Source organism: Schistocerca cancellata, chromosome 4 (assembly GCF_023864275.1).
Source record: "Schistocerca cancellata isolate TAMUIC-IGC-003103 chromosome 4, iqSchCanc2.1, whole genome shotgun sequence".
Classification (NCBI taxonomy): Eukaryota; Metazoa; Arthropoda; class Insecta; order Orthoptera; family Acrididae; genus Schistocerca; species Schistocerca cancellata.
The window spans coordinates 770,226,561-770,244,525 of NC_064629.1; the positions used below are offsets into that span (position 1 = coordinate 770,226,561).

Genomic DNA, 17,965 nt, shown 5'->3' on the forward strand with positions numbered 1-17,965 from the left:
TGTTTTCCATCCCCATAGTGACGTGAATATTCGGGTGGATTGAATTCAGGTGTTCCAAAAACCGGTTTAAATTCTCACTACCATGAGGCCAAACAACAAAAGTATCGTCTACATATCTGAAAAAAACATGCAGGTTTCTAGGTCGCTGACTCCAATGCACGTTCCTCAAAGTCATCCATAAACAAATTGGCCACAATAGGTGACAACGGGTTTCCCATTGCAACTTCATCAGTCTGTCCATAGTACTGACCATTGAATAAAAAGTAAGGGGAAGTCAGCACATGTTGAAACGAATTTGTTAACTCGACACCAAACTTAACCTCAATTAGTTGCAACGAATCAGAGAGGAATGCGAGTGAAAAGAGAAACCACATCAAAACTGACTAAAATATCAGAGTCATTCAAACGCAATCCCTCCAATCAACGTAAGAAACCTGTAGAGTTCACATCTCGAAGACACCTTTCGTCAGAATGGTTATATTGAGAGCCAGATCAAACGTGCGTTGTGCTATCGGCCTTCTGTGCAACAGGTGAGTGACAATAGCAACGACATGGCCCTTTTGTCTTACACAGGAAGCATTTCCAATAGGATTGGCCGTATTTTGCCAAAATATGATGTGAAATGTGTTGTTTGACCACCTTATAAGATTATGGCCCTGTTGGCGTCCATAAAAGATGATCTTGGTTTGTGTAAGGCTGGTGTCTATCGTATTCCCTTGCAGTTGTGGCATGTCATATATTGGTCAGACAATCAGGACTGTGGAAGACCGGTGTATTGAATATAAGCGTCACACACGCTTACAACATTCGAGCAAATCCGCTATTGCAGAACATTGCCTTGACACCGGTCATCCTATGGAATACAACACGGAGATTCTGGCTTGCATGCCCAGCTATTGGGATAGTGTTATTAAGGAAGCTGTTGAAATCAAACTGTCAAGCAACCTTATAAACAGAGATGGTGGATTTTGTTTAAATGCTGCTTGGAATCCGGATCTGTCTCTCATCAAAAAACAGAGGGACAGAATTAGTGCTACCTCACCTGTTGATTAATAGTCATTATCGATATTTCTGATGTTGGTTATATTTGATTGTGTGTTGACTCTGCGGTTACTTGTTCAGTGTTTGGTATCTTCCTTGTTTCTCCTCTGTGAATGGAGGTATTAAATTCCCTTGCACATTGCTCCCTCCTTGCAGTTGTGCCTTGAGAATGGCAGTGTGTGCACCTGTCGAAATATCATCGGAGGTCGACGACATCACCCGGCAGCAAACCCGTAAGTTATTTGAACATTGAATTCGCCGGGAAAAGTTAAGGTCTTTCCATATGGAATGCGTCATTCTGAGACATCAAGGGATCACTAATCTAGTATTGAAGGGAAGTGTGGGAGGTAAAAATCGTAGAGTAGACTAAGAGATGACTACTGTAAGCAGATGGAGAAGGCTGTAGATTGCACTAGTTATTCAGAGATGAAGCAACTTGCACAGGCTAGAGCAGCATGAAGAGCTGCATCAGACAAGTCTTTGGACTGAAGACCCAACTACTCCTACTCCTCCTCCTCCTCCTCCTCCTACTACTACTACTACTACTACTATATAAAGCCAAGTAGTTGTTTAATGTTGTTACCAAAGATCTCAAAAGTTTCGACCAATTTACTTGTGCGTGAAGCGTGAAATATTAATTTATTACTTCTTTACTGCTAACTGTATTTGTGATACATTTTTCGGACAGTATTCATGTATAGCACTGGATGTACCAGCAAAATTATATCATTGTACAACACACAGTTCAGTAGTACATTGTCATAAACATTGAGCTGCATCAAAATGAAACTGCTGGGCAAAATTCGCTAGATATGTGTATAAATGAGTGTGAAATATGTTAAATATATGTGAAATATATTTGGCATGTGCGCATGCAGACAAAGCCATGGATGTGAAAACATCATCCTAAACCCTGGAATGATTTCAACGAAATTTGGTACACATATTAGTTACAACCCGTAAAGAAATACTGTAAGGGTAAGTACCACTAGCTCCTATTAGGATCAGAAGATGGACAGACAGAAGGGGGAAGGAGAATATGAGCACAGATTGGAGGGGGAGGAGGAGATGGAGTAGAGGGGGGGGGGGGGGGAGGAAGAGTTTGGAATGTATATCCAATTCCTCCATATATAGGATGAGTCAAAAAGGACTTTTAAACTTTGGGATGATAATACAAATTTATTGAGATAACTTACAGAATCAGTAGATGTCATTTTGTTGCTAACACCCTCAAGTTTGATTCACGTACTGCATCAGTACCCCATTCCACCACCAGGAGTGCCAGCGTAGTGCACAGTTAAAATGGCTACTTTCACTGGTGCAGAGCATGCTCACTTCTTGTTTTGGTTTCATGAAATGAACTCTGCAACAACTGTTTGGCATAAATTTTGCACTCAATATGCTAAACAACATCCAAGCAGGCCTACAATTTCCTCTTAGTACAAGAACTTTGTTGAGATGGGTTGTTCATTGCCACATGATAAATCACCTTCAGTCCACAAAAATCAGTGCAATGTGCATCTCACGAGACTTGCATTCCACAAAAGACTGTTTGGTGAGTACTCGTAGATGTTTACACTTGTAACCATACAGATTCACAATGGCACAACACATTAGTGATGCAGATAATTTTGCTCATGGGGAATTCTGTGCGGAAATGTTTCATTGGATAGAGGTCGATAAGGGCATGGTGAACAACCATAGCTGCAGAATGTGGGGCAATGAAAATCCACGTGCAACCCTGGAACACATTCATGACAGCCCCAAAATTAATGTGTTTTGTGCCGTTAGCAAACTGAAAGTGTATGGCCCTCATTTCTTCATGTTGAAAACTGTCATTGGTATTGTGTATCTGTATATGCTTGAAATTCTTTTTATTTCACGGAACAATGATGATAACAGAGATGGGATGGTTTACTACCAGCAAGTTGGTGCACCACCTCATTTCCTCACGGAAGTTCAAGGTTTCCTTGATAATTGCTTCCCAGGTCGGTGGATTGATCGTGAAGGGCCAATCGCTTGACCACCTCACTTCCCAGACATGACAACAATGGAATTCTTTCTCTGGGGTTTCATTAAAGACCATGTGTATGTTCCTCCCCTACCAAACAGTTTAGCTGTCCTGAAAAATAAAATCTATTCTACCATTGCACAAGTTATGCCCGATTTTCTGCAATGACTGAGCAAAGAAATTGATTACTAGTGGGATGTTTGCCACATCACAAATGGTATTCACATTAAACCAACTTAACACTTTTATGTGAAAGTTGAGGTTATTTGCTACAAAATGACACATCTACCAATTCTGTAAGTTATCTCAATAAATTTCTATATCATTGCAAAGTTGTAAAAGTCCGTCTTTACTCACCCTGTATTTAGCAGTTGCAAAGCATTCCCAGGCTTGCTAGTTACTAATAAATCTGTTGTTGTTGTTGTCGTCGTCGTCGTCGTCGTCGTCGTCGTCGTCGTCGTTGTCGTCGTCTTCAGTCCTAAGACTGGTTTGATGCAGCTCCCCATGCTACTCTATCCTGTGAAAGCTGCTTCATCTCCCAGTACCTACTGCAACCTACAACCTTCTGAATGTGCTTAGTGTATTCATTTCTTGCTCTCCCGCTACGATTTTTACCCTCCACGCTGCCCTCCAATACTAAATTGGTGATCCCTGATGCCTCAGAACATGTCCTACCAACCGATACCTCCTTCTAGTCAAGTTGTGCCACAAACTCTTCTTCTCCCCAATTCTATTCAATACCTCCTTATTAGTTATGCGATCTACCCCTGTAATCTTCAGCATTCTTCTATAGCACCACTTACTAATAAATCTAACACAACTAATGCACCAATGTGCTATACTAGGTGCTATTAAACTCCAAAATCTATTTTACACAGTTTCTCAACCATTGATTGCTCATAATAATCTACATTCAAATAATCTCTAAGCAACACATTGGAGACCAAGCCCAAGCATAGCTCTGGCCACAGTACTGTATTAAAAAGATGGTGCCTGAGTATATTGCTCAGGTCACAATTTTCTAGGTGTGCAAACAGCCTGTCACTTGAAGACTGGACTTTCTTCATATGGGAACAATGAATGGACATATTGCAACATGTTCCTTGGCAGCTGCTGCTTTCTGTTTTCAAATTTCTGAATTATTTTGAAAGAAATCGTAGCTAAAATAACTGCTGTGATGAATGGCTGAGTTGAGTCAATATGTGATCAAGTTGGTGTAATTGGTGCATGTGTTCATTAGGTTTCACAGTTTGCCATAATTCTGTTACAAATATGTCACCTTTGTAGAGTGATATAGGAATTTTGTAAACTCAAGAGGAAGAAATTGCTCAATAAATCACCTCACACTATGCTTTTTTGAAGGATAACTGTACTTTCGGTCATCATTATTTTGAAATTTGTAATCTATTAAAGAACTAAAGTAAATATGAAAACTAAATCTTGTAGCTTGGTCTCTTTAGGGTTTCATACCTCAGACAGTGAAAACAAAATCCTCGTATGATCACTTTGTTGTTTGTCTGTCTGACCGTTAAGCTCCCTTTTTCGTAGGAACAGGTCGATGTATCAACTTGAAATTTATGTCCTATACTAATGTGCGATCACTTGCTGGTGTAAAACATTTAAGCTTCTACCTCAGTGCAATCAAAATAAAAGGCCATTTATGTCACATTTGGTATCTTGCCGGCATTGATAGTGATAACTGGCAAAAATTTATGAAATTCTCGTTCCAGGTATGGATTAACTATCTTTATACATAATTACATATGTGCCAGTAACACTTTAAATAATGACATAAATTGCCAGTTTTTTAGGCCTGACATTCTTCTGAGTGGGCGATCTCCAAAGTTTTAAGCACTCACCTCAAAAAATTCAGCAAGCATTTGGAATTGGCAGTGTGTTTGTTCCAGTATAGTGGGTAGTAGTTACAATAAGTACACTGTTCACAAGGAAAACTGGTATTTTGGTTATGTCTCTAAGTTGTCTGAAAAGAGTTCTCAATGTAGCTGTTGTTTCATTCCCAATGTCATTAAAATTGAAACCTTCTTGCCACAGACATTAAATCTCAATGTAGCTGTTGTTTCATTCCCAATGTCATTAAAATTGAAACCTTCTTGCCACAGACATTAACTTCAACATTTGGTAGATGTATTTCATCACTGACTGCTGTATTTTCACACAGCATATCTTCTCTAATGTCATCTCTACGTTCATATTTCATTGTTTGAATAGCATAACATGGCCTGTTATTTTGTTCCCTATTTTTGAATTGGTTCCAAAACCTATTTTGTTTAATGCAAGTCTGTCCAAGATGCTGTGATCTTCATTTGAATGGCTACCAAATGGCACTTCAGTTTCCCTCCTATCAGCATGCATTTGCCAATAACCTCTTGTATAAACATTATGTCTTCATGTCAGCGGCAGTTAATTTCATGATGCCACTTTAGCTGGTTGGTATTACTTGGTCTTGTGGCCTCTGGATGTGGATAATGAGGGTTCCGATTAGCATATACATTGTGTAAAGTACCACAACCTCTTCTCTCACTGTCTAATGCTTCCAAATGGGTAATAGCTTGTAATAATTCATCAAAGTTGTTAAATATCCGTGATGCTAGACTTTCCCAGACATTCCAAGGAAGACGCTTTGTTAAGATTACAGTTAAATCCACAACATTAATAGGGTCATCCAAGTACATATTATTCTCCCAATATTTTTAAAGAAAATGTTCCATGGAACCTTCACTTAAATTGTCATTGCTGAGCACAAATAGCTTCTCCTTAATACTCCATTGTTTTCCCCTAGACCAATGCTGTTTCAAAGTCGACAAAAAGTAGTATCTTTCAGCAACACAGTTTTCACCATGTGTGGGCACAAGCACACATGTCACAGACAAATATCAATCTTATCTGCCTCAGGGGGAAGACACGAATAAGCAACTTTAAATTGATTAACAAAATGAGACTGAATGAAGATGTTCATTCAGATCAAGTTGCCCATTGCTGGTAACATTGTCGATTATGATATTTGAATAGTGATTTCTGGTATAGCTCCCTCACAAAACTGAATTAATCTCTTCACCTATCAGACTTCAGTCAGTATCAGTTTTACAATTTTGTCTGGCCCTTATGATTATATCCAGCACTTTAACTGTACTTTCCAGATCAGAACAATGTTGTCATAAATCAGAAACTAATTTAGCAACGGCATTTTCATTTTATTCACATGACTTTTGTCTGTTACGAAAGGTATCCCGTAATTTTTAATTTATTTCAGGAATCTGATAACCCCTTGTTGCTCTGTGTTTAATAAACTTCTTGTTGCTGCAAGTTTAGTTAGGATTGAACCTCAATTAATGCAGATTTTATCTGCGTACATTGTCCCTTAATCTCTAGGGTAAAATGAGAATGCTTTACATCCACTGGTTCTTGAAACTCACTTTTAAACTAGCAGACTGTTGGCTCCACTCCATAATGCATTCTTCATTTCCTTTAATTTGCAGGTGTTTGCTTCTAGGTTACTGTTCAATCCGCTGGTGGTGTTACCTAATTTATTGTTCACTTGTTATAAGTACTAAAGAATTAGATAATTACTATAAATGTTTAAAGAAGTATTCATTATAGCATCTGGAGTCAGAACACTGAAATTTGGATTTATGTTCTCCATTGTAATTGAATTTGACGTTTAATTATTGTTACCTATTTCATGTACTGCATGCCCATTATCTGCTGTAATTTCTTGACTACTTTTGCTCTGTTCAACAAATTAACACATCCGTCTACCATTTTTGATACTGTTATTTCACATACCCAAAGGCACAAAATCACAGAAATATTAAAATAGTTTATAGGTTATCCAACAAAGCCCACAGTTCCTACTTTTTCAGTCTATCTAACATTTTAACAGATGATACTGCAATGCATTGCTGTAAATTGTTATTTACTCCCATCACAAAACATAACTACTTCATTAAAAACACAACATCCTTAGATGTTATCCTGATTCCCAGACTGAAAAGAGGCTTAAAAAGGAATTATTTTGAGAATATTGAAAAAAAGAGATGAAATGAAAATGACATTGGGCACTATGTGGCATATCTTTGCATAACTATAGAAACTTCCTCTCTCATTGGGTGAAATATTCAGACAAGTGCTTTAGGTTCACTGGATGCTGTTTTGATGGTGGTGGTGCAGTTCTGTAAAGTTTATGTGAAATATGAAATACGTAATTTAATTGTTCTCAAAGGAAAATTCTCATTATTTTTTTCATTCCCTTGTATTTTCATTGGTACTGGAAGTCAGCCTGCTATCATTTCAACAGTGAACCAAAGTTAATAACTTACTTTCGGAGTATTAAATGAAATCTTGGTCTTATTAGCTCTGTGTCATGGGAAGCCACACAGTTAGTACACCGAAATCAGTAGAGCTAAATTGAATCATAACCTGTACGTCATCAAAGATACTGGACATGTTCACACTATTATTGTTACTGGCAAAAGCATTTGTGACACTGCTGATGGTACAAAAGCAACTGTTACTGAAACCAACAAGGAAATGATTAACATCTGAAGGAATGAACTAACAACTGTGTGTCAATGATTTATTTTGCTCAAGAATCTAAGACATACTGATATAATGGGACACTGCTATAGCAACATACATATTAAAATTACAAAGGCCTGATGTGGAAATCTGACTTGAATAATACTTCTTGGCCCTGCAAATCCAAGAGCATACAATCCAGACAACATTTTAAAAGATTATTGGTGTATAATGTAATCAGCAATATAATAGTTCCGCTTTTGGTATTTATGTATCTGATTCCCAGGGGTAAATTAATTTGCATAAGAAAAATGTCATTCAATTAGTGATGTGAAAAAACCTTCAAGAAGTTAGTAGGTAAAACTTGTCAGCAATTAGAAGCCACAGTTGAGTGTAATTGTAAGTTCTCTCTCTCTCTCTCTCTCATTCTTGGGGAACATTCAGCTGCTTCACTTATTTCAGTGTTGTTATATTGTATTAATGTATTTATGTTAAACACAGTAAGCCAAATCTGTTTATTAACTATATCAGCTAAACTTTGTGTAATATTTACATGAGAAATTGTGTGTGTTGACTACTGGAAATGACTAATCTATATATCACTGGGATCCTTACCTTCTGTTCATATGTCCTGTGAAATTTGTTTTTGTGTTCTGCATGCCTGTATTGCTTTATTCCAGTCTTAATTATTTTCTCACCCATCAGTAAGATACAAACTGCAACACTAAGGCTTATGATGGCTCCTTCGGACACTTCCTGAGTTCACTTCTTTCTTGCCATTTAAATTGTTTGTTAATACTAATAAACTTTTGTCCCCTAAAACACTCTGACTTTCAAAGAAATTACACTGAAATTGCTTATGCAGTAGGTATTTTTCAAATATTTTGGAAGATATCTTCAGTTAATTTTTGTAGTAGTGTTTAGTTAGAGCCAGCGTAAAAACAGGTTACCCAAGGAATATTTCGTGGAGCACCAAGTGTCAGTGAAACCTATTTCAGTTCTCATGAAAAACAAAATGATGCTTAAGTGTAATTTTTGTCCAACTGGTCTGATGTGGTGGTCATGTAAAAGATATTTATTGACAGTAACAGCAAAACATGAAGAATGTCAGTATTTCCAACAGTGTCAATAAATATTCTTCAATTGAATATCCCATCAGTTCAGCAAGAGGCTGCTCTATTAGTTGGACACTTATTTACATATTAAATAACATTTTGTTAGCAATGAAAATCAAAGGGTTATTTCATATCACACCAAACACCGTGTGACTACCTCAAGAGAAATTTTTACTTGGGGTGATTCCACACACTCGCCAAAAAGACAAAATTTGAAGTATAGTTAAAAGCACCAGCGGAAAGGCACCTGATGTTCGAGAGATTTGCAATGTAATGCCAATTTTATGTAAAATTTACCTTTGACATAAGACAGACATGAATAAATATTACTTTTTAATATATAAAAAGCAGCTTCTTATTAAGTACAGAAACATATGCATGCTCAAGCTCATAACAACACCAGGTATTCTCCAATGTTGCTCCTAGCCTTTCAAAACAAATTTTCGTTTCCACCAGTTGTTGCAGGACAGAGGAAAGTACCTGTACTGGAGTGTAGGTCACCTGGGGAAGAGAGGCACGAAATGGAGCCAAGAGTGAGCAACTAACTTGGTGTTCATCTATTCCTTACTCACAACAACTTGTAGTATTTACTTTGAGTAAAATTCGCCATATTTTCTTGCCTCCTCTGTACACTTGAACCATAGTGCGGTCCTGAAAGCAATTTTTAACACTCTTAACTAGTGCATGCCATAATTGAATGACACCTGGATAAACACTGAAATTAGCTTTCATGTTTCAAGTGGTTTAGTACTGCCTTCTAGCAGGGATACCTTTGCTAACATTACCATACATTGTATCTTTCATATTTGTCTACACATTCCCTGCTGTACCCAAGTCACCCACCCAGCCTCCCCTTTTCTCTCCGTCCATTCAAGGCAATTCCCCTCCCATTGTCTTTTCAGTCTGCATATATACCTTGTAGTTTCTTTCTGTTTCTTCAAACTTGCCACAGCCATGTCTCTTTCCTCGTTTCTCCAGAGCATTACCTACCCTACCCCACTTACTCCAGTCACCCACTTCCTTTAACCCTTCCTCCACACTAATGCACTATCCCTCCACTTTCGTGTCACTCCTCATATCCACCTACTCCCACCTCCAACCAGCTAACCCCACTTTCAACCAACATGCACTCGCCACATGCACTCGCCACATGTAGTCCAACCTGTACACTTCCAACTAACTGTGTATCCCATTTCCAACCAATATGCCCCTGCCACCTTCAACCAATCCAACCTTCAACCAATCCACTTGTCCCTAACCACTTCTATCCATCTCTCCGACCACCCTAACTCTCCCTCACTCCCGCCAACCTACTAACTCTCCCTAACTCCCGCCACCCTACTAACTCTCCCCCGCACCCGCCACCCTACTAACTCTCCCCCGCACCCGCCACCCTACTAACTCTCCCCCGCACCCGCCACCCTACTAACTCTCCCCCGCACCCGCCACCCTACTAACTCTCCCCCATACCTGCCACCCTACTAACTCTCCCCCACACCCGCCACCCTACTAACTCTCCCCCACACCCGCCACCCTACTAACTCTCCCCCCACACCCGCCACCATAACTCTCCCATCCCACTACTCTCACAAGCCTTCTTCTTCGCCCCCACCACTTGAACTAGCCTGCCCCCCCCCCCCCACCACCACTTGCACCAGCCCACTCTCAACCCTCCCCTCGCAAAAACCTGCTTCACACCTAATGCCCACTTGCACAAACCTGTCTCACCCTCCACTCTTGTGAAACTACTCCAAGGTTCCCTAGGGGTACACTGCTGGACACCCCTCACTGCTTCAGCCCCACCTACTGCCATACATGTTTTGTGACTTCAACACTTCCTTACTGCCAAACCCAATCAACAATGGTCCCTCCTCTAGTTAGGCCACCATACCCTTCCCTCCCAGTTCTCCCTGTGCCTCTCTCTCAGCCAGCCTTGAGGCCTCCCACACCAAGTCACCATTTTCACAGTTTGCTCCCTCCTCGTCGCTCCCCCCCCCCAGGTCCCCTCGTCGCCCCCCCTCTCCTTATCGCTCCCCCCCCCCAGGTCTCCTCGTCGCCCCCCCTCTCCTTATCGCTCTCCCCCCTCTCCTCGTCGCTCCCCCCCCCCAGGTCTCCTCGTCGCCCCCCCTCTCCTCATCGCTCCCCCCCTCTCCTCGTCGCTCCCCCCCTCTCCTCGTCGCTCCCCCCCGCCGTCTCCTCGTCGCTCTCTCCCCCCGTCTCCTCGTCGCTCTCCCCCCCCGTCTCATCGTCGCTCTCCCCCCCCCCGTCTCCTCGTCGCTCTCCCCCCCCCCGTCTCCTCGTCGCTCTCCCCCCCCGTCTCCTCGTCGCTCTCCCCCCCCCCGTCTCCTCGTCGCTCTCCCCCCCCCGTCTCCTCGTCGCACCCCCCCCCCCGTCTCCTCGTCGCACCCCCCCCCCCGTCTCCTCGTCGCACCCCTCCCCGTCTCCTCGTCACACCCCTCCTCATCGCACCCCCGTCTCCTCGTCACTCCCCCCTCCCCCGTCTCCTCGTCACTCCCCCCTCCCCCGTCTCCTCGTGTTGCGCCCCCCCCCCCCCCCCCCCCCCCCGTCCTCCACACCTACCTCTCCCTGCCCAGTGCACCTTCCCCATCCCACTTTTTCTCATAATGCACCTCTCACATTTCCTATTTCTTCTGCCACTGACTTTGCTTCTACCACTTTCTTTCCGTCTCCCCCTGTACTTTTCTGCATCGACACTCATTGTTAGTTGGTATTTATTGTCAATTTAATTGTCTGATTGTACTGTTGCTGGTGCCACAGGCTTGTGAAGGTTGTTGGTGTTGCTGTCATATCCTCCTGCCTACTCCTGACTGTGGGTACTATTGTCTGCTGCTTCTGGAGCCGGTGCCCTCTCTACAATGCCTGTCGCATCAACTACACACATGGCACCAGTATAGCATATGGTGTGTTTTGGGTTACTGCTTCAAAATTATCATTTACTCTATGTTGTGATTAATTCATATTTGGATTTGGCAATATTGTTTCTTCTGTATTAAGTTTTAATCCAGAGTGACATATTGTGGTGTTTATAAAATCACAGTTATTTCCAATTTGGTTTCCTTGCTATAATTAACCTTTCTCCCTCTCTCTTCGCAGCCAAAGATGATGATGTAGCAAATGGAATAATGCCTCCAGAAGAAAAAAGCAATCAGCATCACTATACACCAAATGCTGTAAACATCAAACAATTTGAAAATGTCTAGATCTCAGTGATTAATGTTTTAAAGTTCCTAGTTGGTAATATGGAGATTTTTTTTATTTTTATTCTTTTTTTGTCTTGGTGTTGCACAGAAGTAGCCTGTAAGATACTTACAGGAACTTGCAAATGACCACAATGATATTATAGTAATTTGAATGCATGAGAGAGATTCACTTCTGAACCAAAGAAAAATCAAAAAACACTCCATAGTCTGTATAATAGCATTTATAACTAATTTATAACTATGTACAACTTTGGCAGCAGTGGCATTATTTTTGTGTGTTTTAAAGTGGTATAATTTTAGGAAGCAATTCTATTCTAGACACCTTACAAGAAATACTGTAATGGTATAATTATGCTCGAGCATTAGATGGGTGTGGCATGCTGAACACACACTGGATAATGTCCACAAATGTCAGTGACATGTATATGTGAATTCTGTTTCTGTGAGTGGTAGTCTGATTGCTTATAGTAGGACCGCACAGACAGTTTGAAGCTTGGTAGCTCTCGGTTTGTGTGCCATGCTCATTGTGTGCCATTTCTTCTATCAGCAAAATTATGTTAATGTAGCAGTTTTGACCTCTGTCCTATAGATCTTATTGTTCAACTTGAACAGAAAGATTTCACATTGTTGTGTAAGGGAAGTGTGTAAATTTTCAGCAACCACATGAAACTGGAAGAGAAGCAGTGGGTGAAGAGAATGGGATGACGAAAGAATGGGAAATGTTGTACAGAAACAGATGTTTTCAGTCTTGTGAATTAGTAATTAGGGTAGCATAATTTCTTTAACTGATGATGTACTGAAAAGTCAAAACTACATTTTGTAAATAAGCTATTGCAATTAGCTTCTACGTATGTCTATAAACTTCATTGTGAGTCTATGTGGTATGAAAATTTTCACTTGGGTTGTTTGTTAAATGTATGAAATTAACTTGACAGTTGTTCTCATGTGGTTGTACTAGATACTGGAATTAGCACTGTTTTTAGTGAATGTATATTGCTAAGTAGTATTTTGGATAAGGCTGCTCTGACACAGCCTTTGGTGTCTAGTGCCTTATATTTTATGCCATCACTAAGAGCTTCTTAACTGAAGTGTCTTCAAATCTATCAGAATGCTAAGACTGTAATTTCTCTGCTCAGCCATAAAAAGTCCAGTCCACAATTATAACAGACCACTTTTGTACATTTAGTTAAAATTTGCTTTCTAGGAAACTTTCTGTCAGATATGCACATTCACAGGATTAGTTTGTTTGATGGAAGAAGTTGTTAGTTTCTGGAATAACTATATTCTCTCTTGCTGCAAGCTTTTATGCTGTGGGCTATAACAACAGATAGTATAATAATAATAATTTAGCATCATCACCACAATCTTACTTCTAGCCATGCTATATGTTTTGTTACTTCCTCTTGTACATAACGGTTACCATTTTGAAGCTTTATGATAATTAATTCTATTGGTGAAGTTGACAGAAAGTAGACCGAACAAAATAATGCATGAGTACTGACAAGAAGAACCTCTGTGCCATATATTATATTTTAAAAAGTGATAAAAGGATGTAGTTGCATCACAGTTTTTATCTTCACGAGCGTCAGTTATCTTTGTCGTTGATGGAAGTATAGATGTAAATTCTCCAAGAGCAACTGACCTACTTTGATTTATTATTTCTTTATGTGTGTATCTCCATTTGTGTTTGATACTCCCATATCAGAACAGAGCTAGACATCTGGAACTTATTATTTCAGGGTAATCATGTGCGGCAACAACTATCCATAAAGAAAGATTTTGCAAGGAAACAAACTGTTATCAGTTCAATTGATTAATTGAAGACTTGCTGAGAGGAAAGTAATTAATTTCAACTCCCCTCCCTCCCTCCCATCATCATCATCCTCGGCCATATCTGGACCACGAATAAATATCTACAGATAGGAACAGTGGAGCGTGTGTTGGATCATGTTGAAGTTAAATCTTTTCATAGTTATATTCTAGTTCTCTACTATGAAAATAGACTCATTGACTCTCAGAATATCTTTGATAAGTTAGGACGAGGTAGTGTTCATGGTTAGTCACAATACCACAATAATTGTGTGTGATGTAACAAATATGAGACGAATAGCTAAAACATAAAAAAATTAAAAGAATAGCTTACAACTTTGCTTCTGACAGTTTCAGTTTCAATTTTTATCTGGAAGGAGCTTAGAAATACTAGGTATACACCAGCTTGATATTCCTGTTAATTCAATACAGTGATACAGCCTCCAAATAGCAGAAAGAAAAATAATTTTATGTTAACTCAAACTCATAAGTTTGCATACACGATATCCCGGAAGACATTTGTTAATTAAATTTGAGGGCTTTCTGTGTGTGTTGTGATTTGCCATCCAGCCAAAATGTCTCATGCAGTACCCTCTTGGCCAAATAGTTTAAGAAATTATTAACATGTATCTATTTAGATCATACTGATAAGTTCAACTATTGTAAAGATAGTTGTACTATCCACTTATTATTTAGGTGTCTTCAGTTCAATAATTTTTCCATATTATGGTCTGGTTGATTTCCATTATAGTTAGATGCATTTATTTGAATTAACTCTACACACACGGGAGAAAGCAGCCTCATCCCTGTATAATTAGAGGATTTAGTAGAATTTTTAATTATTTACGTATATGTGTATTGTTAAAACAGGACAGTGAGAAAGTAGGTATGATGTAATGGGGTACTGTTAATGAAATTCACCTGCCCCCCCTCCCCCCCCCCCCCAATTTCCAAACTTTTGTACTGTATTTCCATCTTAAATGTCATCAGATGTTTTTTTTCCCCTGCTGATTCTAAAATTATTTTCAATATCATTGCTTTTGTGTGGGTGGAGTTGCTGTGGGGAAAAAGAATAATAAAGCACAATGTGCCTGTGCATTACCTCAATGGAAACTATCATTCCGATTTTTGTTACATGTAAAACATTACTCATAATTTTATATGCTTCATTGACAGAGCATCCCCAGATTAGTACATTTAGATTTTCTGTTAATGGATTTTGTTGACGCTGAGGAGAAATGAGAGAATAAGCAGTATGTTGAGCAGTGATGAATAAATTTGCTGTGTGGGTATAGTGTGAAACTACTATCATGCAACACACTCGGCTGCCACTAGCTATTTCTCCTACAAGCTGCCAGGTGACTTCTTTCTGTTATATCAGAAGATATTTCATATTCTATTTTCTATATAGGTACCATCAGACCAAATAAATGTTGCATATTAAGTTTAAGATGAAAGACCAAGTACTAACAAAAAATGTCAGTTCTCACAATAATGAATAAAAATAAATAAGTATCAATATTTTGCTGTCACTGTCAATAAATTTGTTCAACTGAGTGCTGCACAAAATGAGTTGAAGCCATCCTATTAGCTGGACACAAAAAATTACATTTATTTTTATTCATTATTGTGAGAACTGACATTTTTTGTTAGTACTTGGTCTTTCATCTTAAACTTAATGTGCAACATTTATTTGGTCTGATGGTACCTATATAGAAAACAGAATATGAAATATCTTCTGATATAACAGGAAGAAGTCACCTGGTAGCTTGTAGGAGAAACAGCCCTGTGTGTGTGTGTGTGTGTGTGTGTGTGTGTGTGTGTGTGTGTGTGTGTGATAATTTCAGTGTATTCTGACATTTCAATGCAAAATGAAAGATTTTCTCATTCCCTATTTTTCTCAATGCTTCCTTTTCTGCATACATCAGTGGTGTAAAATAAATTTTGTGTAAGATTTTCCTAAAGCTGTAAGACAGTTGGATGTTACTCTTTTTGTTTCTGTATGAGTCTTCTTTTGATTTTTTCAGGAACTCTACTAGTTTTGTGTAAAAAACTTTGCTGCCTTGTATGTCTTATAAACATGTGGTAAATGTTAATAATGAAAATTTTCATTGCTAATTCTATGGTTTCTGAGTCTTTTTTGTGTGTGTGTGTGGGGGGGGGGGGAATAAACATTAGGATGTTGCCTCATTCAGTATTGTGTATTAAGATTTGTATTGATTTCCTCATTTGTAAACAGTATTCTATGTAGAGATGTGAGTTAGTTGACAGGACTAGTTAAATTAAGCAGAGTATAAGAAACAGAGCTCTTTGCCTTTTTCAGAGAATGAATTTTGTATCATTTTTGTTACACATATATTGCTCAAAAAAGTGTTTCCAGTGCAGTATTAATTACGTAATTGAATTTCCTTTTTAAACAAAATATGAGTAAAGATAACTACTCATGATATAATGAACGTATTGAGCTTTAATTACCAGTACATCCAAGATCTGGAATGTAGCAGCTCAGGCGATGAAATTGCAGTCTTCATGTCACACAAATATGCACACAGTTGCATTTTTCTGGTGCTGGCACAGTGCTGGGATAGTGTAGTTGTGTAGTACATGTGTGTGCTTGGAAGAAAAATCCAAGTTTATGATTTGAGCTATGTGGTTCCAAATCTTGACAGATTTTAGTTATGTGCATATCTAATGCTACACTATTAAATGAGTAGATGTCTTTACTCATCCCATTGTTTGTATTCCACTAGGATTTTCCAATATCATGTTAATGAATTTCCTTTTTGTCAGCTACAGTAAATTGAAACAAACAAACAAAATTATACTGTGATATATCCATGCTTCAAATTTTGTATGTCAGTAATACTCAAGTGAATTTCTTAGTCAGTGTACATATTAATTGCCAGTAATTGAAGCAATCTTTACTGTTGAATACTAATACCTTATCTCTAACAACTAGCTCAGAACTACACATTTTGCTCATATCCTGTATCGTATGGGAGGTCACTACTTGTGCAATTTTTATTTCTTAACATTATATTCTTACTCATTTATTTAAGGAATGATTTTTCATGGCATGTGGCTCAAATAATTCAGTGGAGAAATAATAATAATAATAATAATAATAATAATAATATGATTTGCCTTTATATATATATATATATTCAACAGGCAAACATTTTTATATGCTTCAAGATGTATGTTTTTATATTCCAAGTAATGACCTTGGAGAGCTTTTAGGCAACTGTAGTGCTTTGTGAATTGCTGTAAGAAATAGAGCTGATCCGTAGTTGCCATATAAAATTAGGTGCCAGTTTCCTGTAATCTGGCATATTAAATTGCAAAAGGGCATCAGTGAGACATAATTTTCTTCATCATGAATCCATTCCGTACAAGTTGTATGAATTGTACTGTGGATTTTTATGATGAAGTGTGAAATATTGCAGTGAAAGTGCAACTGCAATATGTAGCAGATATTAGAATTATTTTGATAATATAGATTTAGGGTCTGTTAGGAACTAAAATTTTTCACATTCTCACAGACTTTTGATGATTATAAGCCTTTTTGGAAGTAGTTAAGAATCACCAAGACTTATTGTTGTTTCTAGTGTTGTGTATAATTTCATGTGTAAGTTCTTGTGAAATTATTATGATTCAATTTTTAAATGTAAAAGTAACTTCTCAAGCTGTTTTATTAGGTGAAATACGAAGTTTTTCACATGAGTTCTGCAAATTCTACTTTGAAAGTAACTGTTGCACTGTTTATCACAGCAGTTAAGAACTTTGAGGTTCTGCTAATGTTGAATGTTTGAATACTAAAGAAATGTTTACAAAACCAAACAATGCAAACTCCAGGTTGGAATATCAACAATGTAAAGAAAAGATAGATTGCTGCATACTAAATCAAACAATGTCATCTTTAGATGACACGTCAAGTTGCAGACAGGCACAGTTAAAAGACTTACACACAATCTTTTGGCCACAGTGTTTGTCAGAAAAAGAAAGAGAAAGACATACATTTTCATTCACACAAGTGAGCACACCTCCTGCACACATGACCGCCAGCTCCAGCTGCTTGGACCAGTACATTCTAGTTTTAGCTGCCGGAGATGGCGCTTGCATGCGTGTGCATGTGCGCGCATTTTTCTTTCTCTTTCTTTTCCTTTTGAAAGATGTAGTGTAATTGTCTTTTAATTGTACCTGTTTGCAACTTAAAGAAATGTGTTCTGTTA

At 38.6% G+C, this 17,965-nt stretch overlaps 1 protein-coding gene across 1 annotated transcript in view; it reads left to right on the forward strand.

Annotated features, from left to right (window-relative positions):
- LOC126184574 (uncharacterized) overlaps positions 1–13,743 on the forward strand; it is a 54,391-nt gene extending 40,648 nt beyond the window's left edge. Inside the window, exons 3-4 of the mRNA XM_049927004.1 lie at positions 11,482–11,624; positions 11,818–13,743. Coding sequence (XP_049782961.1) covers positions 11,482–11,624; positions 11,818–11,924 — 250 coding nt within the window. The 3' untranslated portion in view covers positions 11,925–13,743. The remainder of the gene's footprint in view (positions 1–11,481; positions 11,625–11,817) is intronic.
- The last annotated feature ends 4,222 nt before the right edge of the window (positions 13,744–17,965 follow it).